The sequence below is a fragment of the Myotis yumanensis genome, unplaced genomic scaffold (assembly GCF_028538775.1).
Source record: "Myotis yumanensis isolate MYYU_CA2020_CCGP unplaced genomic scaffold, mMyoYum1.0.hap1 SCAF_7, whole genome shotgun sequence".
In the NCBI taxonomy this organism is placed as follows: domain Eukaryota; kingdom Metazoa; phylum Chordata; class Mammalia; order Chiroptera; family Vespertilionidae; genus Myotis; species Myotis yumanensis.
Window position 1 is genome coordinate 92,914,796 of NW_027223758.1, and position 21,618 is coordinate 92,936,413.

A 21,618-nucleotide genomic window follows, 5' to 3' on the forward strand; every position below is an offset into this window, starting at 1 on the left:
GGACCGACAGGAGGCCGCCGCTGCCCCCACCTCCCCGACCCGGCGTCCGTGTGCTGTGCCTGTCGGTCCCTCCGTCCACTGTCCGTCCGGCTGTCTCAGGCTCTGCTCCGTCCCTCGAGGGCCCTCCACGTCTTGCTCTCACCCCACTCTCTCATTCCCTTTCCCCTGATTCCTCTGTCAAACCTTTTCCTTTTTCTCCATTTCAACCGGAACGACGTCCCCCCTTTCTCCCCTCTCTAAATTCACTTCACAGCAGATTGTCTTGTAGTAAATCACCCAAAACCCAAATAGCACTAAAGCATTCTGATACAACATTAGCATTTGCTTAACAAGCACAAGATAAACATTAAACAAAGAACGGCATTTCTTTATTAGAGGCTGCGAGATACATAATCCATGAGCACAAGAAACATGGGGCCCAGTGGATATGCAGATGTGCGTGCTTTCATTGGCGCTGGGCGGCCTTGTTAGGAAAGGTTTTCATCTGACGGCTTGGGGGCGGGCGGTTGCCGGTCCCTGGTGGGGCCGTAACTAGATACAGACACTGTTGCAGGCGAGGCCCGGCTCCCTGGTGGACGCACTGATTGGACAGCCCGAGGAAAACTTGGGCAGCGCGGGGAAGTGAACTCGATCACCTTGGGAGGACGGGGGAGCCAGATGAAGGCATTTGACTTCTTTTGTAACTCCCACCAAGGACAGCTTGCCGGCGCGAGGCAGCCTCCATAACTGCAAATCAGGCCCTTTCCCCGATGCCGGTTTCATTAGAATGGCCAGCATGGTGCAAGGAGGAAGGGGGAGGAAAAGGTTACACACAGTAATTTTACAGGCAGGCGGGTACCAAAAAAATCTGCATAATTAAGCAGTCAAGGCTGCTAATAGGGGAGTTTATATGCTCTGGGACCAGGCAAGGGCAGCACATATGGATATCGCCCTGGATATTAAATCCGCGGCGCGCAGCCTGAGCCGGGCCCCCGGGAAGGGCTCATTACGGAGAGAGGGATTGTGTGCGCTGGGCTGTCTGGGGCAGCGAGGGGGGAAGAAGTGCAGCCACGTTGTGCAGTGAGACGGGAGCGGCTCTTAATAGAGAGATCACACCTCGTGCTGGAGGCGCTGCCCCTCCCCAGCAGGGCCTCCGAGGTTCTGCGGACACGCCCCACTGTGTGATTTCCTGGAGACAGAGACCTCGGCGTGAAGTTCCACGCGTGGAGGGTAGGCATCCTGTCCAGCCGCCCGGGACCAGGCGTGCTTACTGTTAAAGAGCCAGGTGTCCTCTCCGCTGGGCTCTCCATCGCCAGTACCTGTTCTCCGGCCGGGGCGGCCGTTTAAAATGGCAGCGCCTCTGGGCGGCCGGAGGCAGTGCCATGGAGGGACTTCCTGAGACCATTCCTTTGACCCCAGGCTTTCTGCTTGAGACGCAAAACTGTGAAATAAAGAGGAGTTTGCGGGAGGACTCCGGGAGGCGCACACCTGGCAGATGGTGGCAGCCAGGTGTCAGTGACCGGGGCAGGACTAGGGTGTGGGTGTGTTTTTGCTGCCTGACCGGAGAACATGGAGTGACCAGGACGCCAGCAGGCAGTAAGGAGGCCCTGCGAGAAGGGGAAGTGCTGCTTACCGGGTAGAAATCGTAGAGAGGACGAGGCCAGCACACGGTTGCTGCTACTCTCTACCCTTGGACTGGTCGGAAGGAGAAGGAAGGCAAGCCCGGAGCGCGTCGCTGGCGGAGGACGGCAGGTCTGGGGAGCTCTCCTCGGCTGCCTGTGGAGTTGCTTGGGTTACAAAGGGGAGCCACACATCTAGTGCTCCCCAGTCCCCGGGCAGACTCAGCCTCCTCACCGCACAGTGGCTTCCCACTCCTGTCCCCCTCCCTCTCACCCTCCCTCGGTCCGTCTCCCCCTTCCCTTCTCCTGCCTTTCCTTCATTCATTCAGCAACATGGAGAAAACACAGTTGCCTTGAGAACAGACCTGGTGCGTGATGAGGAGGGTAACCCAGGAGGAAGGCACCTGGTGGGGGTCGGGCAGGTGTGTGCTGGGAGGAGAAGGTGGTCCCTGCCCTGGTCCCGGGCAGTCTACTAGGGCCCCGAGGAGACGGTAGTTCTGAGTGTGGGGAGAGGGAGGGCAGGACTCAGGCCTGAGGGGGAGCAGAAGGTGCCGTGGTTCTCTCCATCCACGCTGAGCTCCTCCTCCTGGACGAGGCTTCTGGGTCACTCCAACAGGTACCCCGAGAGGTCGTCTCAACATCAGTCCCCCTCCCCCTTCACGCATACACGTGTGTGCACACACACATGCATACACGTGCGTGCACACACACGCACACTCACGCACGCTCGCCATTGGGCTGAGGAGGAGGAAGGGGGCATGACCAGCGGTGCTGTGGCGATGCCTTGCGAGGAAGAGGCCTTCGGAAGCGGGTAATGAGCAGCATGAGCGTCTCCTAGGCATTGTCTCCAAGTCGATCCTCGCCATCTGCTCAGATCTCTGAAACGTTGTCAGGTTTAAAGGGCTCTGCTGGGTCTGCCCGAGGAACCCATGTGGCTAGGGGTGTGCCACCACTGCTGCCAGCCCTGCCCTGGCCTGGCCTGGGAGCAGGAGGCCTGAGAGGCGGGCCCACGTTCACCAGCCGCGTTACCGTGAGCCGTCTGTCTTGGGGCTTTCGCCCTAGTGGCCACTGTCCCAGTCTCTCTCAGTCCTGCGAGAGCCAGAGCTGCTTGGGGCAGCGGACCGCTGCCCGAGGAGGAGGAGGCACTGGAGGAGCACTGGCCTCCCTCCCGCCCTCCCTCTGAGTCTGGATACACGGAGCCCGGAGACCCTCTCGCCCCTCACAGCTTGCTGCTTCTGCTCCCTCCCTCTCTCTTTTCCCCTGTGGGGGGCTGGGGAGACACAGAGGAATAAAGTCCATCAGTGAACTCCAAGGAGTAAAAGTATTTCATCTGTTTCAACAGATGGAGCAAACATTTGGTTCCCATTCGATAACAAAGATCACTGATCCTCACAGAGTCCTCACCGGCCAGGCATTGGCTGGACACTTGGCATGGGTGGTCTCTACTGAGTCACTTCACATTCGCAGCCCTGTGGTGTGGGCCGCTGGTGGCCCGTGGGCGGGATGGCCGCTAGGACGGTTCAGCAGTGCAGGTGAGGTGAGCTGGTTTGTAACTACAGGGCTGGGCTCCCCCCCAGGAGCGATGGCAGAGCCTTCGTTTTGTTTTGTTTTGTTTTGTCCTCGCCCGAGGTTATTTTTCTATAGATTTTTAGGGAGAGTGGAAGAGAGAGGGAAAGACAGAGAGGAACATCGGTGTGAGAGAAGCACATCAACGGGTTGCCTCCTGCATGCGCCCCAGTCAGGGCCCAGACCAGGGAGGAGCCTGCAACTGAGGTCCGTGCCCTTGTCCGGAATCAAACCTAGGACCCTTCGGTCCGCAGGCAGACGCTCTGTCCACTGAGCCACACCAGCCAGGGCCTAGAGCCTTAGAGTTTAGGCTCACACCACCGCGTGGACTCTGTGATGACGTACGACACTGTCTCTCCCGTCTGCCCCAGGGGAGCCCGGGGAGCCTCGGGAGAGGAGCGGTGCGTGTGCTCGGACGCCAGGCCCACCGGGGCGTGCCGCACGCCTGAGGAGGTCCCCCCCGGACGGGGGAAAATGCAGGTGACAGAGCAGGAGTCAGTAATGGCCCCGGGCCATCCGCTCGCAAACCTTACTTTAGAATAAAGTGTTGTTTTTTATAAATTTAAGGGGATTTGTTGGCTGACCAGTCCATGTCTAAGTAGGCCTCGGCAATGCATGTTTCATCCGTGTGCAAAGAGGCTTCGCTGCATCTGTGACCCGCGCTTCCACGTTGGGGAGGCGGCGATGGAAGGGAGAGCGCCGGTGCTTTTGCTGCCAGAGTGGAACTTTACAGTCCTGCCAGGGGACCCTTGGTAATGTGTGCGATGCGCTGCGATTGTGATTTAGGGAAGAAAAATGTTACTGCTGGGCTTTATTTTCAACAGATTTTTTTAAACATCAATTAATGCAATCAAACGCAGTACAGGGAAATCTCACTTTTTATTTACATTTCTGGGGGCAGGGAGGGCGTGTTTGTTTTCGAGAACGCCAGTCGCTTGCGCTGCGGGGTGTGTGGTTTCCTCGCGTTTCCCGGATCCGCGCAGGAAGCCATAGGTAACCTCCGTGTGAAGCTCCGCGTGCGGAGGGCGCGCGGCCTCAGAACTGGGTCCATTTGTCGGGAGACAAATGATTGTGCCTGGCTACACAGTTTGGAAATCATGACATTTGGGGTTTTTAAAACAGATTCAGTTAATAAGATGAATCATACTGGTTTTCTTACCAATACCAGCACATTTGAAATAGGCTGTTTCTCATGAATTGGTCAGATGTCAGGATGCCCAGTTTTCCACTCCACCTTGATGAATTCGAAAGTTATAACCTAAAAAAGAAGAGCAGATCTGTCTGGCCTTACCCCTGAAAAGGGCACTAAAGTAAACCATGGCGGTGGTCAGCAAGGTCCCCGCTGAAGCACACACATCCTTCTGGTTTCTCTCCCCGTGACTCACGGCCTTAACTGAACGCACATGATCAGCACTAGCTGCTGGGTGGTCTCCGCTCTCCCTGCGCCGCGGGGCCCAGGCAACTCAGCATCCTGATTTAACTAAAAACTCGGTTCCATGTTAAAATTCAACTGTTCTTCCCCCTGGTCTGGACCCTAGACCCAGATTTGAGCCCAGCAAACCAGTCAGGCTCTTCCTGGGACCTGGGTTACCTGGACCAATCGATGTTTTCAGGTTGATTAACTGAGAATCAGTGTACATAGACTCGTACCACACATTTTGAAAACTGTGAAATGCTATCTCTGTGAATACAAGGAATTGTTCTGTTGTTACCCATCCTCAGGGAGGGAGAGTGAGGAGGCCATGTCCTGTTTCATGGTCTTAGCAAAGAGAAGTCTCCTTCTGTGGGGACCTCTGGAAAAGGCGGTTGAGCCGTGTGGACACGTCACTCACTTCTTGTGCTCCAGCGTCGTGTTGGCTGAACACGGGCATGACCCTCCTCAGGATGAGGTAATCCACAGGCCTAATCGGGTGAGTTAAGGCCACAGTGACTTCTCTGATGTGGAATTTCTCTGCTGTTATCACTATAAGAGAGAATCTCTACTGTTTATTTCAAAAGAGAGATGCCTAGATTCTAGGCCAGTGATGGCGAACCTATGACATGCGTGTCAGAGGTGACATGTGAACTCATTTTTTTGGTTGATTTTTCTTTGTTAAATGGCATTTAAATATATAAAATAAATATCTAAAATATAAGTCTTTGTTTTACTATGGTTGCAAAAATCAAAAAATTTCTATATGTGACACGGCACCAGAGTTAAGTTAGGGTTTTTCAAAATGCTGACATGCCGAGCTCAAAAGGTTCGCCATCACTGCTCTAGGCCCTCTGCGCATCACTGGCTTGCATTCTTCCTTTCTCCACTGCTTCCCCCTGGAGGAGGCGTCCACCTGTGGTGTGGGCGCCACCAGGGGTAGGGTCAGCAGCTCACAGTGGACCAGTGGGCCACAGTGCCCTCTAGCACTCTCTCGGCAGTCATGTGCTCGCTGTAGGTACCCTGTGATAGACGGTCATAGTTCTGTGTCATTTGCTGAGATTTTCTTAAATTTTTATTTATTGATTTTGAGAGAGAGAGAGAGATCAATTTGTTGTTCCACCTGTTTATTCATTTGTTGGTTGCTTCTTGTATGTGCCTTGACTGGGGATCGAACCCACAACCTTGGGGCGTTGGAATGACACTCTAACCAACTGAGCTACCCGACTAGGGCTGAGATGTATTTTATTTTTAATTCTTCAAAATGTCTGGGCCAGTTTAATGAAGAAAACTCCTCTTCCTGTTCTAGAGAAGAACATTGATTTTGTCACAGTACATTTTTCTCGAAAGATAAGTATCTACGCAGGTCAGTTCTGTGGTTGGAAATAGACGAAGCATATTTCCTAGGTCCCCTCTGCACACCCAGGCCACGCCACCTGCCCGTGTCCTTCCGGCAGTATTCGGTGACGGGAATGCCTTCACGGCCGGCTCCTCTCTGCCTATTCGCCTCCTAGCTTTTCCAACAGTTTCTATCCCACAGAATTATGCAGAGTGTTGACTTTTCTCCAGGTTGTTAAATATGAAACTCTCCTCATCTCTGCCTTTAGAAACCAGATATGGCTACTGCTTTTCGGAAGCGAAGGAAGAGTGGGCGGCCAAGACATCCCCCCGGTCACTTTTTACCCTGGACTATTTTATGTTTTTCTTCACCAAGAGTGAAATTGATAAATGAGCTTAAAATGAGTTGATTTCAGAGAGGACATAAACTTTATAGCTGTAAGAATGAGATTTCCACTTAGACTGTTGAAGGCGGCATTGGAATTCTGTGCCGTTTGCGCCACGCACCATGTGGGCACGAATTAGAGCGTTTCAATAAATAAAGTGTTGAAAGCCATTGACAGATATTTCCGTGACATTTTTCTCAATAGATTTCCTTTTGTGTTAGAAAATCATCAGCATTTGTATATCGACACAGTATAAGTATTTAAATTTTTAAAACGGAACTTGAATGAGCTGGTTTGGGTTTTCGAAAAATTGTCATAAAGGATTAAAGCTTTATTGTGCCCAAAGCATCTTTACACTTGGACATTGCGGTCTTAGAACTATGTCATAGCTTTGCAGAAGGTAACCTGGGAGTCGCTGTCCAAAGGAGCCAGCCTCCATCAGCGTGTCTCTCCAGTCCATAGCGGCACGTGCTGACTAGATGGGGTTTGTGTTTGGCCCATTTCATAGTCTTTAGCTTTGGGTTTTGACCTAACAAAACCCCTAGGAATATCTACCTCTTCACTACTTCCCAGCTAAGTTGAAATAAGAAAGAAGTCTTTATTACAATATAGCTTGTCCCCCCAAAAATGTGTACACACTTCGAATAATGATAAAGGCAGTGTTTATTGAAATACATTTCATTTTCAAGATGTAATAGAATCAGCTGTTAAAGTGTGTACATGTTTTGGGGGACAACCCTGTATGTTCCTTGTGACATTCCTTCCTTCCCTCCTTCCTTCTTCCCTCCTCCCTCCCTCCTTGTCCTTCCCTCCCTCCCTGTCTCTCCCTCTCTTGGCCCCTCTCCCCTCCTCTCTCCTTCCTTTTCCCCATCTCAGTAGAGAATGACTCTCGCTGGTTGCTCTGACTGACATGACACAGACAGAGGAAGTGGAAGTGAGCATGATTCATGGCTGTGCCAGGACCGTCTTGGCTGCAGGGTGGAGAGCCTGGATGCGCCGGTGCATCCAGACTGAAGCCCGAGAGAGAGAAGTAGGTTAGGAGCCTGCCGAGCCAACCTCCTTTCCCCACCAAGTGTGGCGCTGCCTTTCAGGAGCCGCACGCTCACGCTCAGGGTGATGCGCGCAGCCTCCGCGTCCCCCACACACTCCATTGGTGACATGTCAGGGAGTTACTGGGACTCGTAAAGAAGGAGCGGAGCTTGGGGAGTGGAAGTAGGAGTCTTGTTTGTGCAGAACTTTGTGTCCACGGAGGAGCGCTCACGCCGTCTGCTCAGGGTTCAGGCGACAGTTTAACCCCGTCACTGGGCTGTTGCCATTGAGAGAAAGCGTCCGTGTTGGGCCACGGATGCCTGTGTCACAGGTTGTATCGCCATGAGCGCTGCTCGGATTGACAGCTCAGAGCAGAGTGCGCCCCAAGAATGGTGTCCTGGCTCCTCTGCAGGAGCTGGGGGGGAGGGGGGAGGTTCACGTCCATGACCAGCGGGTGCAACCGCCTGGAAACACATGTGGCTCCTTGTGCATCAGCAAGAGGTCCAGAAAGGCAGGCTCATTACTCTGCTTAACCGACAACGGAATTGCTGTGGTTCCCGGATTGAGGGAGGTTTGCTGGGACCGCGGACCATGGGGTGCAGGAACCCTGACCCTGGGAGCGGCCCTCCTGGGCGTGGCCGGTAACAGCGCTGTCAGCCTCCTGGTCTTTGACACCAGCCCTGAGTGAACTAGACTGTCTCCAAGCCCCGCTGCCCTGGGCCAGGCTCCCAGCGTGAGGGCAGCTAGAGGTCATGTGCGCAGACCTGCTTCCTACCCTCCCTCCTTCAGTGCTTCTCTCCGTTTTCCATGACAACCACTGTGTCCCGGGGCCTCTGCACATTCCTGAGCCTCGCATGCGGCGCTGTGCGGGGTCTGAGGGCATTTCCTTGGGAGGGGCTCCCAGCGCCCCTCCGCTCCCCCACCTTTCCCAGGTTCTCCGCTCTGGGCGCGGCGTTGGCTTTTGGAGGGATGCTTGCTCCTCACCTTAGAGCAGTTTCCTGCCATCCTCCATTTTCCTTCAAGCACAAAAGCTTTATCGGAAACGTGTCCGGAAGAAGACACTCGGCACAGACTCACACTCTGCGTTTATTTCTCTTTGAAGTGTGTGGTGGCAGGCTTTTCCTGTGCTCATATCTGTTGACACCTTATAGCTGTAACCTGCTGTTCCCTTTAATTGCTCATTGTTATTAATTACATGGCCGTTACGTGGTTGGCTGCTGGAGCCACTTGGCTGTAGAGAAATCCATTTATCATTATTGCCGTGGCAGCCTCAGAACTGCCAGCATCCCATCCGAGATGAATGCCTCGGAGCGCAATCCAGCAGAATGTTGAACGCGGGTCAAGTCCTTCGGCTTCCTCTCCGCCGCCCTGGCTTCGGCTGCTCTCTGCACCCAGCGCCCGCCTTTCTCTTGCCTTTGTCTGTCTCCCCTGATGCCTGCCCTCCATGGAGTGTATTTCACTCCCGTGCAGGGGCCTGTCCACAGAGTGCCCTTTATTTCCTCCCGTACCCCTCACCAAACATGTTCCCTCTTAGAATTTCTTTTATAATTTCAAGTAAGGTTTCTTCCTTTACAGCTTCCATTTTGAAACATTACTGTTGGTTGGACATAGCCTAAACCCCGCCCCCTTCCATGAAAATGATCATCATGCCCTTAAGAGTAACTATAGTAGCCCAGCCCCTGGCTCGGTGGTTGAGCGTTGACCTATGATCCAGGAGGTCACAGTTTGATTCTCCGTCAAGGAGAATCGGGCTGTGGGCTCGATCCCCAATAGGGAGCGAGCAGGAGGCAGCCAATCCACGATTCTCTCTCATCATTGATGTTTCTCTCTCTCTCTCTCTCTCCCTCTTCCGTCCTCTCTGAAATCAATAAAAATATAGTAAAAATAAATAGATTTACAGCCTTAACATTATATTAGACAAGAAGGCTGACAACTAATGAGCTAATATTCAAATGATAAGAATAAAAAAGTAACTATAATAAACCTCTTCTGCCAACACTGTAAATAAGTAGACGTATTTAGATTCCCAAATTGGGAAACTGGCAGTGGGATAGATGGATGGATGGATGGATGGATGGACGGTGCACCTGTGCAGACTTGGGCTTCCTCCTGACATCTGTGGTTTCTTTAAATCTGGGCTTAATTGGGAATTCACGCCCCGCAGCTGCCTGAGCCACCGTCCGCGCGACATTAAATTCACACCAGTTAAGCCAACTTAAATGGGGCCGCCTCGAACCTTCCTGAGTAAAACTAGTGGCCTTAATTACAGCCCGGCAATTCCGAGGTTATGGAGCTCTGACCGGTGCGCAGTGCATCACCTTAACAACCGCAGGGCGGTTCCTCGGGGTGGCGGTGTTTGAGCAGAGGACAGCCAGGTTTGCAGCGCGTTTCTACAAACTGTTCTTAGAGATCTTACTGCGTTTATCGCACCATTACCTCTCTCTCTCCTTCCAGGCCCAGTGTCTAAGGTCACAGCAGCCGAACAGTCGCACGGAGCCCTGTGCCCCCCGCGCAGCGCTGTGCTCCGGCGCGGTGCTGGTGGGCTTCCTCGTGCTGCCACCGAGTGGGACGCGCAGGGTGGGGTCCCTTGGAAATCTGAGGTGGGGTCCCTTTCCACCCGCGCGCCCCATGGCCCGTGGGACTCGGGCTTTGTGGTGAACCCCGGTTCTCACACAGTTTAGAAGAGAAGATGTCATCTTTGCAATAACCGTCAATCACACAGATTCTTAGGAAGATCATTCGCTTGGAAATGCCTGACTGGTTTCTTGTCTTAAACCTGTGGGCGCTTACAAGCCCATGTTGTCAGGATCCATAGCATTCCCAGAAGCTGGTGAACCTCGTTCCATTTCTTCCATTTGATTTGGGGGGGGGGGTGTTTTTTTGGGGAGGCGGTGTTTTGTTTTCAAATCCTCAGCAGTGGCAAGCTGTGCTCTCTCCCAAGGATAAACACCTTCCCAGTGTTCAGAACCTTTTGTTCAGGTAACTAGTGGCTTTTTGACAAGAAGAAGATTTAAGAAAAGAACTGCCCTGGATGGTTGGGCTCAGGGGATAGAGCGTCAACCTGCGGACTAAAGGGTCTCGGGTTCTATGCCGGTCAAGGGCACATGCCCAGGTTACAGATTCGATTCCCAATGGGGTGTGCAGGAGGCAGCTGATCCATGATTCGCTCTCATCATTGATGTTTCTCTCTCTTCCTTCCTCTCTGAAATCAATTTTAAAAATATTTAAAAAATATAAATAAATTAATAAAAAGAAAGAGCAGGCCCCAGCCCTTGGGTAAACTCCGCACAGTGACAGGGATACACCCCTGATGCGAGCTGTGCCAGGTGCAGGGCTGGGTGGCCGGCCCACGGTGCGTGGAGCCCATACCGACCGCTGCACCGTCTCTCTTCTCAAAAGTGTTTCCCGCGGGATTTACCTCGGAAGCAGGTTACATTCGGTTTATGCTGCATGAACTCTTCTCTTCCGTGGGACCCGGCTGTGTGCTTTTGCACAGCCCTTGGAGGCAGGTACACCTGCACGTCCGCCAGTGCCAGAAGCCTGCTGGGAGGGCAGTACCTGTAGGCCAGTGGTTCTCACCTGGGAATCTTTTTAAAATCCTGATTTCTGGGCCTCATCCTCCAGAAATTCTGTTTCTTTGTTACTAATGTTGTGGCCCCACCCCATAACAAAGAAACAGAATTTCCAGAGGATGAGGCACTTAATATCAGACGAGAGGAAGTTTAAAGCATCAAGTGAAATAATCGCATACCTCTGACCTAACCAATGAGATGACAGGACGGGGCTGTGCCCTGGACGCGGACGCGAATCCTGATGGAAATTGTCTGAATCACGAGCTCCGGGTCTCGGATGGCGGATAGAGAGATGCTCTGTGGCTCGGGGTCCTCTTCTGTCTGGTTCTTTTCGTGTGTCAGGGCCGCAGTCTGTCATGAGACTTTCCTCTTGGGATAGGATGAGCGTGAGCCCTAAGTTTCTTGCCAGAGAAGAGCTGGCGGAGGAGAGGTACTTGGTGAATGCTCCCCTTCCCCACACATCCTCATCTCCTTTCGGGAAGTGATGGCGCACGCCGTCCAGGGTGGATCGGCAGACCCTTCTGCGCAGGCAGAGGGCTGGATGTACAAAGGACAGGGGCAGGCTCTTGAAACTCAACCGACAAATAGTAAATACTGTTGTGGTTTGCCTCGGCGTGTTGTTCTGATGAAGTTTGATGGAGGACTAGCTAAGTATCTGTTTCCCACCAATGTAATAAATACGTATTAAACAGTGAGCTCTGCTGTTCCAGGCTCTGCGCTTGGCACAAAAGACCCACTGCCCTTGCCCCCTGACACTCGCCTTGAGCACAAATTGATGAACAACCCAAACCGGTGTCCTGGCACTTGCTTGGCATCATTTTAAATATATTTTTATTGATTTCATAGAGGAAGGGAGAGGGAGATAGAAACATCAGTGATGAGAGAGAATCATGGACCAGCTGCCTCCTGCACACCCCCTACTGGGGATGGAGCCCACAACCTGGGCCTGTGCCCTGACCGGGAGTCGAACCGTGACCTCCTGGTTCATAGGTTGATGCTCAACCACTGAGCCACACCAGGCGGGCACTTGCTTGGTGTTACAACGCCCTGGACTGCCACCTCCACGCTTTTGCAGGCCGGGCAAGAGCCAGAGAGCATGACTGAATCGGAAACTTTTGTCTCCTTATCGCTTATGTCTAATGATTATGGGAAATGGAAGGGCATTTTCATACTGGCCTGGCATGCTCATACGTTGGCTGCCAAGGCAGGAAACAGAGCAGCATTCAAGAAGAGGTGGTGGAAAGCTCTGTGAGAGGAAGGGGTGACTGTCATGCATTCAGGTGACATAAGGAGAGGAGAAAAGTGTCCAGGTAATCTGGGTCCCCCCCCCCCCCCCCGCCCAGTGGATCTCAGCGACGGGTAAGTCTGGGCTCTCTACAGGAAGCCGTTGTTTTAACGCAGCCTTACCTTCCAAACAGACTGGGGGTGGATTTCAGTTCAGCTGCTCTCAGCTCTCGCGCCCGCCCACCCTCATGCGGGCCTCTTGTGGGGCCAGCGTTATTGTCACTGAGCAGGTATAGAGCTGGTACTACTTCCTTCTGTTCTCGGTTCAGAATGTTTGTCTGTGGGGAGATGAGTCAGGGGAGTTCAAAGTGGTTTTTCAGTGCCGTACCCAAAACTGATGTTCTTGGGGTTTGTTTGTTAAGTAAAAACATTTGGAGCCCAAGTTTTTACCTCCAAGCTGTTTGCTGGCACTGTTTTCTCTGAGCCTTCGACTCCAGGGCCCCTGTTGAGATCAGGAAAGTGGAGAAGGGAAGGATGACGGCCCGGGGTGCAGACGCCCTGGCCAGGGTTGAAAGGCATCTCTAGTCTCCGTGCCCACCCCTTGCGCCCAGCTTGTGCCAGAATCGCGCTGCCGAGTCCCTAAAGGCGCAGGGAAGCCACCTTTCTGGTGGGTTGTTTTATTGTTTCAGTAGCATTTCAGGGTTTTCTCCTACGTGAGAATATTCTAGTAACTGTTACCCAGAACCGATCATAATAGCCAAGGAATTGGACGCTATTACACCTCAGAGCATCTGAAATCCCGCTGCCTGACTCTCCATCCCAACCCACCTGGACCTCCTGCTGGTTTCCAAGCTGCTGCTGTTTATGGGGCTCCAGGCAGCCCCCGGGTCCTTGAAATCTGCCGGGTGCAGGGCCGCCTCCCCCACTGAACCGTTTCCTCCCAGCCCTGCTGACAGCGAGAAGTCCAGGACGGAAACAGCAGGGTCAGGGTCAGGGTCAGGGTCAGGGCCTGGCATAGAAAGGGCAGAGGCGTCGTAGCCCTTAAGCCACTGGCCAGAAGCACCTTGTCGATCTTGAAATGAGATTCTGGCCTGGCCCATGAGCCTCAGTGGTTAACGTGATGGTTTGATTCCCAGGGCGCATGCCCGGGTTGTGGGCTCCATCCCCAGTAGGAGGTATGCGGGAGGCAGCCGATCAGTGATTCTCTCTCATCATTGATGTGTCTGTTTCCCTCTCCCTCTCCCTTCCTCTCTGGAATCAGTACAAGTATATTTTTAAAAAAGAAGAAGAAGAAAGAAGATTCTGCTGAGACACGTGGAATGGATACCATTTGCTTTTCTTGAGATACCTGGGGGGCGGGGGCACGTTGGAGAGTCAGAGTCAAGGTCCCTGGTGCGCATTTGCTCTTAGTGGCCCACGCCCATCCTCTCTGTGAGGCTCCTGTTTTCACCTCATACCCTCTCCTGTGTGGGTTAGGGATACCGGCAGTGGCGGACACTCCCAGGTGGCCAGTGAGAACGTCCATGTAGGTGCTAGTGTCGGTTGGTCTCAGGCAAGATTTATTTCCAAGTCAAAGTGTTCAAATAATAGGGCAGAGACCGTCTGGCCTGGCTCCGCGGTCGAGCGTCAACCTATGAACCAGGAGGTCACGGTTCGATTCCCAGTCAGGGCCCATGCCCGGGTTGCGGGCTCGATCCCCAGTGGGGGGTGTGCAGGAGGCAGCCGATCCATGATTCTCTCTCATCATTGATCCCCCCCTTTATCCCTAAAAATCAATAAAAACATAGATATTTTTAAAAGGCGCAGGGCAGAGCTTTCTAACCAGTGCAGAGAACGGTCACACCGCGCTCTGCAATCTGAACCTCTGCCTCACTTTGGGGCTTAGTGACTGATCTCCTGGCAAACTTGGAGCCGTAAGGAATGGTCTCCTTTGCCAGGCTAGCACCTTGGTGAGCTTACAGGGCGGCTGTGGAATACGTGCAGCGTCCAGTGCGACAAATTGCCGGGGCCGGGGGGCCGGGGCGCCGGGGCCCTGGGAAGACACGCTGCTGTGTGCCTGGCAAATCGCAGCGCACTCGGCCTATTTTTCTGCTCCTGGTTTCGAGGGGGAGCCAGGAGAGCCGAGGGGTGAGTTGTGTCATGGACGGCTTTTCTTTCTTACTCAGACCCCACGCTTATAAATGCGTCCTTGGAAATTCACTCAGGAAAGAGGAGAAGCTAAAGGAAGGGGGTGGGGGTTGGTTTAGGGCAGTTTTCTTGGATTTAATATGTGTGTGTGTGTGTGTGTGTGGTGCACGCGTTGGAACGGGAAAAATTACAACTGCAGGGCATCTGGTGCTCGCTGTGGTTTGCGAGGGCGGGGGTTGCTCCGGCTCAGGTCAGCCTGTGCCTGTGGCCCAGAAGGCGTTTGTATCTTTGGACCTTGGCCTGTAGGCTTATGCAGTGGAGGAGGCGGGAAGACCCGCTGGCCGGTCTCAAGGGCCAAGGAGAGAAGGAGTTCTACTTACAAACATTACAGATCGGTCCTGGGTAATGGCCTTGGTGTTGATCAGACCATCCAAGGGGCCCCCGGTGAATCCCGGGGTAAGAGCCGCCGTAAGTCAGCCACTGCACACGCACTCGTAGCTGCTGCAGGTTGGTTTTTATTGACAACGAAGGAGGGCCAGCCTGGGCCGCAGGGTCGCGGCTGCTCACAGGGCTGCTCCTGTTCCAAGCTCATTCTGAACCGTCAGTGTCTTCAGCTGGGCTCACAGGGGCCACGGTGGAGCGCAGAGCCTGGGTTGTGCTTGAGTGTCCAGTGGCGGCGACAGCTTTTCCGTGGCCGCATGGGCCGATGCACACTTGTGCTGGTCCAGGTTTTATGAACGAGACAGAAATCGTCACCCCCCATGAAATGGCCTCGGACAGCTGTTGCTCTTACAGCCGTTTGGGAAGGGAGTGCCACCTCCCCGCCTCGGGCGATGAGGTTTGTCGCGATTGCGGATTCAGACTCTTCCCTTTGAGACACCATTTGCGTGCGCATCAGTCTCTCGTAGGCAGACCTGTGTACATGATGTTCACACTGAGATGCAGACCAGCAAAGGGGAATGATTATTTTGGCTGGAGTTTAGGTCCATGTGAAGCCGTTTCCTAATCACGCCCGGCCGTAGTGGGCACGCGCGGCGGTGGTTGGCCCGGACAGGCGGCTGCTGCCTGCAGCGCGTTCCCAGTGAAGGGAGCGCCCCTCACCCTTCCTGACCTTGGACCCCAGTGCTGGCCACAGGACCCTCCCCCACACCAGGACGCCACAGAGCGGAGCTTTCTGCTTGTTCTGGAAAGAAACAGATGGACGCTGAAGCCCCATGTTCTTCTCATCCCGTTGGCATTTGCACCTGGCGCGACTGTCTCCCTTTCTCTGCTCATTTCTCTGGGATTCGGTCAGATGCTTCTCAGGCTCATGCTCAGTCATGGGGTTTGCACTGCATAATATTGCTCATTTCCTGCCCAACTTCTTGGTTATCAGAATTTCAGTGTTGCAATCACTCTTTATTAATAGGGTACAGGAAGGCTAGTGTTTTTATTCTTCAGTTTCCAGAGTTACCTACAAAGGCAAATAAATCGTGCTCACTGCAGAAAACCTGGGGAGTAGGCCTGGGCAGAAAGAGGGCGAGGCACCTAGAAGTCTCATCCGCAGGTCCCGTCTATAACTCTTAATAAGAAATAGGGCTGCATTAGCCTATTATATCCTTAATGGAATATTGTAATGGTTATTAAATCAATTGACTCAGAATCTCTCTGTCATAAATGAGTCAGGCTCTATTATCCAATTACTGTCAGCTGCTACCTTTCCGGAGAGCAGAAACGGTGACTTGGATTGAATTTTTAAACCGTTGGCACCTCTAGGAAGAAAGCAGAGAAGGAGGCGAGGCGCGAGCTGTGGCTCCGTGGGCACAATCCAAGTCTCAGGCTGAAGGTCACCTGAAATCGGAGGTGTTGATAGCATCGCCTCATGCACCGCGACTTTACATTAACCACTGTCGCTCCTTCCTGTTCTTCACTCCCCGACGCCCCACGAGAAGAAAACAGGAGAGAAGCCCTGCGTGGAAAGGACACGGGGCTTGACGCAGCCACATCCTGCAGCACGGAGGGTGTTAGCAAGTCTTTGAAAGTCAGACGCTGCTCTTAGCCTCACAGTGCAAATGTCAGAATGCGCAAGCGTTCAGTCAAACACAGACGCTGCATAAGGATAAGCTTGACAATTCTTACTATAAATAAGCTTAGTGTGCCTTCACCGTCGACCCCCTTCTTCAATTAAACTATGAAGTGAATTCCGTTAACCAGTTGTAATGCTTCGGCCCCCATCTCGTTCATTCTGCGTTTGACCCTGTGGCCGTGGTGGGGGGAGCCTGGGACCGGGCTCAGGTGGTTGACACAGGCGAGGAGAGAGTGGGTGCTGCACGGCCTGAGCTCGCTGGCTTGGGCTTGCCTAGCATCGCTGTGGAACAATTCAGATCTGTTCTCTATCCTGTGAAACTAAGGAGGTTCAGTTATTTGTTGCAGAAGACCTCACTCTGCTCCTTAGAAGTAAGAGGCAGGTAGACCCTCCTACCTGGGTCCATATTCCTATGCCTTTACAGGACGGGGTTCTGCAAGGGCCGGCCCGCGGTGATGGCCTGGCAGCTCCTGGAACGAGGTCTGCAGGAAGCTCATGCAGTGGTTGCCCCTGTATCTCTGGGCGAAGGCATCCCCGCTCCCTGGGCCCCGTTCCCCCTGTGAAGTGGGGGTGGGAGACGTGTGCCTCCCCTGTGCGGGGTCACGTGCCTGTGTTTGGATTCGTTCACGCTCTGATGGGATTGCTCTGTTCTCGGGTAAGAAATGATACACATTGATGAGAACGTGCTCCTGTACAGATGCACATGCATCTCTTTTGCTTGTTTTCCCTTCTATCATTTTCCCAAACAAAACACTCACAGTCAAGGAAGACAGCGTCACATCAACGATTCACGGGCGTCGTGTACTTTAGGTTCGTGTAACAGTCCGTCATTAGCCCCAAGAAAACCCACGGGACCTTCACAGAGAGCGAAGTTTAAGAATTCTGGAGTACATGTGGGTGCAGCTCAACCCATAGGCCACGTTCTTGGTTCTTGTGCCAAACACATCATTTAAAGATAAAATTAAAACTTAGTTATTGTCGTACTATCAAAATAGAGGCACACAGCACTGAGGAAACAGAAAATGTTTAAATTTGTCAAGCCTTCCTGAGGATTAAATTACTGACCCAGTTCCCTACAATAAATTGTGTTTCTTAGGTTTCTCAATATCTAAAATTTGGCAAATTTTTGGTAACTTTAAAATTAAAAGAAAAGAACAAAACAGATAAAAAACCCCTTGATCTTATATAATCCCTAAAGCTTTTAGTGCAACCCCTTGTCATGTCAGTGTGCACAATTAAACTCCTTTTTACATAATTATAATCGAGGAATTTACTCTGCCACCCAAATACAGAGTCGGTTTTTATCTCCTGTGAAATGTAGACAGTGCTGGGTGGCTTAATTAGTGCTTTGCTTCTCTTTTTACCAATTCCGACCCTCTGCTTCTAAAGACGCGTGCTTGTGTGGGAGGAAAGATTAGGAATACAAATAGAGTGATTTTACCCCGAGTTAGCGGATAATCACTCACTTTGTAATTGGGCTTTTGTGTTGCCAGTAATATGAACGGGAGGAGGACTCCTGCACCCGTGTTGTGCTGAACGAGAGGAACGAACTTGGAAGACGTGCCGCCCCCACCGTGTGCTTTTGTCTTTTCGTTCCCCAGGTCTGGGGTATGGGACACAGACGTTCCTTGTAGCGTGTGTAATCCTTGCAAATCAGAGAAGATAAAAGCTGGATGACGTCAGGTTACATGGCAGCCCTAGCCCTTTACTCGTCCTCAGTCATCGCCCCGTGGCAGCTGGTGTCTGCCTTGGCTTCTCTGAAGGTCCCACACCCTGAGCCAGGCTGCCTGGGTTCGAGTCCGGGCGGCCTGGGGTGGGTTTTGGCTGTGACAGTGATTGCCCTGTGACTGAGCACAGTGTCGCTTCAGCTCCTGGGCCTCATTCTCCTCCTCTGTAGAATGGGATGGGGATGGGGATGGGATGGGAGAGGAGGCCTCGGGCGGCGGAGGTCAAGGAATTGGTGTCTGTGAGCCTTAGAACCACAGGGTCTGAAGCCAGGAATCCCAGGGTCCTTCCCAGGGCTGCTGCTCTTCGCCTCTTACTCTCGCTCATCGAAGCAAGTCAGGATAATACTTATGTTTTAAATTTCATAAACATTTTCATGAGAGAAAAAAGGCAACATGAAAATAACAGGTTTTATCTGTAACACACACGTTTCACATTATATAGCAGTTGTTACTTGAAAATATTTTTCTACCATCTTGTTCCTAAGACCTCAAAGGAAAATCTGGAAAGTGAGCCTGGAGCTCCTGAAGGGGCCCTTGGAGAGGGCAGGGGGTGGAATTGGAACTGTCTCTCTCGGTGAAGGAGAAACGGGTGGAGAAGAGATGGGGTCTGGGAGGACCATGCAAAGCAGAGCGTTTGCAGGATACTATAGGCATTGGCAATATTTCAGAATTCCCTGAAAATTTTAGAATTAAAGAAAATCTCCTCAATGGGAATACCACTCAGAACCTTATGGTTAGAAATCGAAACGTCTAGAACTTTCTAGATGAACCAGAGGCAAGGCCGGAGGAAGAAGCTGTCCATCTTTCTGTGGGTCTTTATCTTGAGGACTTGGGCAATACGCAGCCCGTAAGCGTGTGATAGAGAAGAGGAGACGCCTAGTTGTTACACACCAGTCCTACTTTAAGAGCCTAATAAAACGCACTGCCCACGATAAAACCCGCCTCCGTATCATCTTTGGATGTTACCTCTCAGAAATGTGTTAAATTGATATAAACGCATCCAGGGAAGTAACCAGAAACACACACACCACCAGCAGGCGGCGGCAGTGGTTTCACGTGTGCAGTCATCAGCTCAGTCGTCCACTGAACACAGGTGGGGTCTCACGTCTCTGCTCGTGTGTTTTCCTCAACAGATGAAGGGCTGAACCACGAATGCAAGCTCTGCAGCCAGACCTTCGACTCCCCGGCCAAACTGCAGTGCCACCTGATCGAGCACAGCTTCGAGGGCATGGGGGGCACCTTCAAGTGCCCCGTGTGCTTCACAGGTAGGCCATCGACATGCAGGCAGGGCCTGCCCCCGGCCTGTCGCTCAGGCCCCCCGCCCCAGCACAGGTCCCCCCGCTCTGGCCTGGCACCGAGCGGACGCCGGTTCCCCTGGGGAGGAGGTGTTGGACTGCTGTTAGCATTATTGATCGCGCTACTTAGAGGCTCGGATGGGTGGAAGGTTAGCCGGGAGGACGAGCAAAGGGCATTTCGGTTCCTCTCAGGAGTTTGCACTTTTCCATTTGGAAAATGACATCCCGGTTTTGTTCATCTTCTCTTCTCAACGTCAGAAGGCTCCGAGGCAAAGACCGCCCGATGGAGCGCTTTCCAGTCACTAGACGTTGGGCTGAAAGCGCGGCCCTGCGGTCAGTGCGTCTGTTACTGAAGAAGGAAGACTCTATCCAGGGGGCCTCTTACCTGCCAGGGGCCGTTTGGTATCTTTGTCACGTCACTGGTGGGCCACACAGAGCTAGCCCTGAACAGGCAGACATTTAGTGCGTAGGCAGGGCCAGGCCGATGGCTTCACGGGGCGGGCCAGATGCTCCCCACCCTGCTCTATAACACTGCCCATAAGCAACGAAAATATTACTATTGATTTCAGAGAGGAAGGGAGAGGGAGAGAGACACATCAATGATGAGAGAGAGCCATGGACGGCTGCCTCTGGCACGTCCCACCCTGGGGATCAACCCTGCAACCCGGGCATGTGCCCTGACCGGGAATCGAACCGTGACCTCCTGGTTCATAGGTCGACGCTCAACCACTGAGCCACACCGCCCTAGAAATGAAAAGATTGTTATTATCCTCCCAAAACTCCCTGAACTTGGGAACTGTTGATAAGGCTTTCATTTCCTATGACAGTGGAATTTTTAAAGGAGACATTGATGTAAATAAACACATTGAAGAAGAAATTTTTATAGCTGGGTAACAGGTCACGTTTTAGCACCAAAAAATGTAAATCAGAAACGATAGCTTGAAGCCCCCGGGTTGAAATGTGGCCGCACGCGGTGCTGGAGCTCCCCCGACAACGCCGTTATTCCGGACGCTCCTCTTGGTCCTTTAGCCTGTGCCGTGGACTCGGTGGTTAGTCCCTCCAGGCTATGTTTCTTTCTGATTTGTCAGGAAAAGCAAAACAAAGCAAACATGTAGTCTCTTGAAATTGACCTCTTTGTTTCCTGAGCAACGTTCCAGGCATCGATCACTGACCTCGGGGGCCCGCCTTGGCGCTCTGAGCTGTGCTGGGCCAGGGCCCTGTTCCCGGCCCAGGGAGCGGGAGCAGGACCCAGTGTGTGTGCTCGGCCTTCAGCGGGCGCTGCCAGGCTCCTTCCTCGGGTACTTCCACAGCCACAGCTTCTTTCAGGACTATTTTTCTGACTGTTTTTGTTTTTATTTTTTTGTTAATCCTCACCTGAGGATATTTTTCCATTGATTTTTAGAGAGAGTGGAAGGGAGGGGGAGAGACACAGAGAGAGAGAGAGAAACATCCATGTGAGAGAGACACATTGATTGGTTGCCTCCCACACGTGCCCGACCAGGGTCAAGGATTGAGCCTGCAACCCAGGTACTTGCCCTTGACTGGAATCAAACCCAGGACCCTTCGGTCCACAGGCCGACCCTCTATCCACGGAGCCAAACAGGCGAGGGCAGAACTATATTTTTATTCTTCTGAATTTGTACTTAAATAATCTGTCATGTGCTGTTTTTCCCGTAACGTAGTATTTATCTTGAGCTATAAGTCAGGCATCTGGATTCTTTGTAAATGCTCCTAAAAGTCATCATAAGGGGGCGGAGTCCTAGAGCTCCTCTAGGGTCCTCATGATTAAGACCCTCATGAAACAGCTCCTTCGTGGCGTGGCCAGAAGCCTCGTAAAATGTGCTGATGGGGACATTCTTTGCAATCTGTATGAAAACCCGTTTCTTTCTGGTGATGTGGGTGAGAGACAAAAAGGCATTAATTATGAGCAGTCTGCACTTTCTGGGCCCACAGGCCTGGATTGTATTCCTGTATCTTAAAGTCGTTTTTTAGAAATAACAATTAAAGGAGGGGGGGGAGGGGCTGGCAATGTTAGTGGGAGAGGCAATCTGAGCAGTTTTTAGGGTAATGAGAAATGTGATTAAAATGTATGACTCATATGAGCAATATTCTAATATTTTGGGTTGGCTGGCAATTAGAATAATTTTAATGATTAGCGCAGAGTCAAAGCCAAACGCCGGCGTCTTTAATAAGCCCTCTCCCCGCCTGTCCCGATTAATATTGTGGATGCGAACTTTTTTAGGTCACAGTGCACCAGGCATCCGTCAGGAGCCGCGCTGC

At 52.4% G+C, this 21,618-nt stretch overlaps 1 protein-coding gene across 4 annotated transcripts in view; it reads left to right on the plus strand.

The window, feature by feature from the left end:
* Positions 1-21,618, plus strand: part of ZNF521 (zinc finger protein 521) — a 280,749-nt gene that overhangs the window by 234,354 nt on the left and 24,777 nt on the right. For 3 of the 4 annotated variants that reach the window (XM_070421263.1, XM_070421259.1, XM_070421260.1), the window contains one exon: positions 19,177-19,308. The exons of the other annotated variant lie outside the window; for it this stretch is intronic. In XM_070421263.1, coding sequence (XP_070277364.1) covers positions 19,177-19,308 — 132 coding nt within the window. The remainder of the gene's footprint in view (positions 1-19,176; positions 19,309-21,618) is intronic. 4 annotated transcript variants of the gene reach the window in all.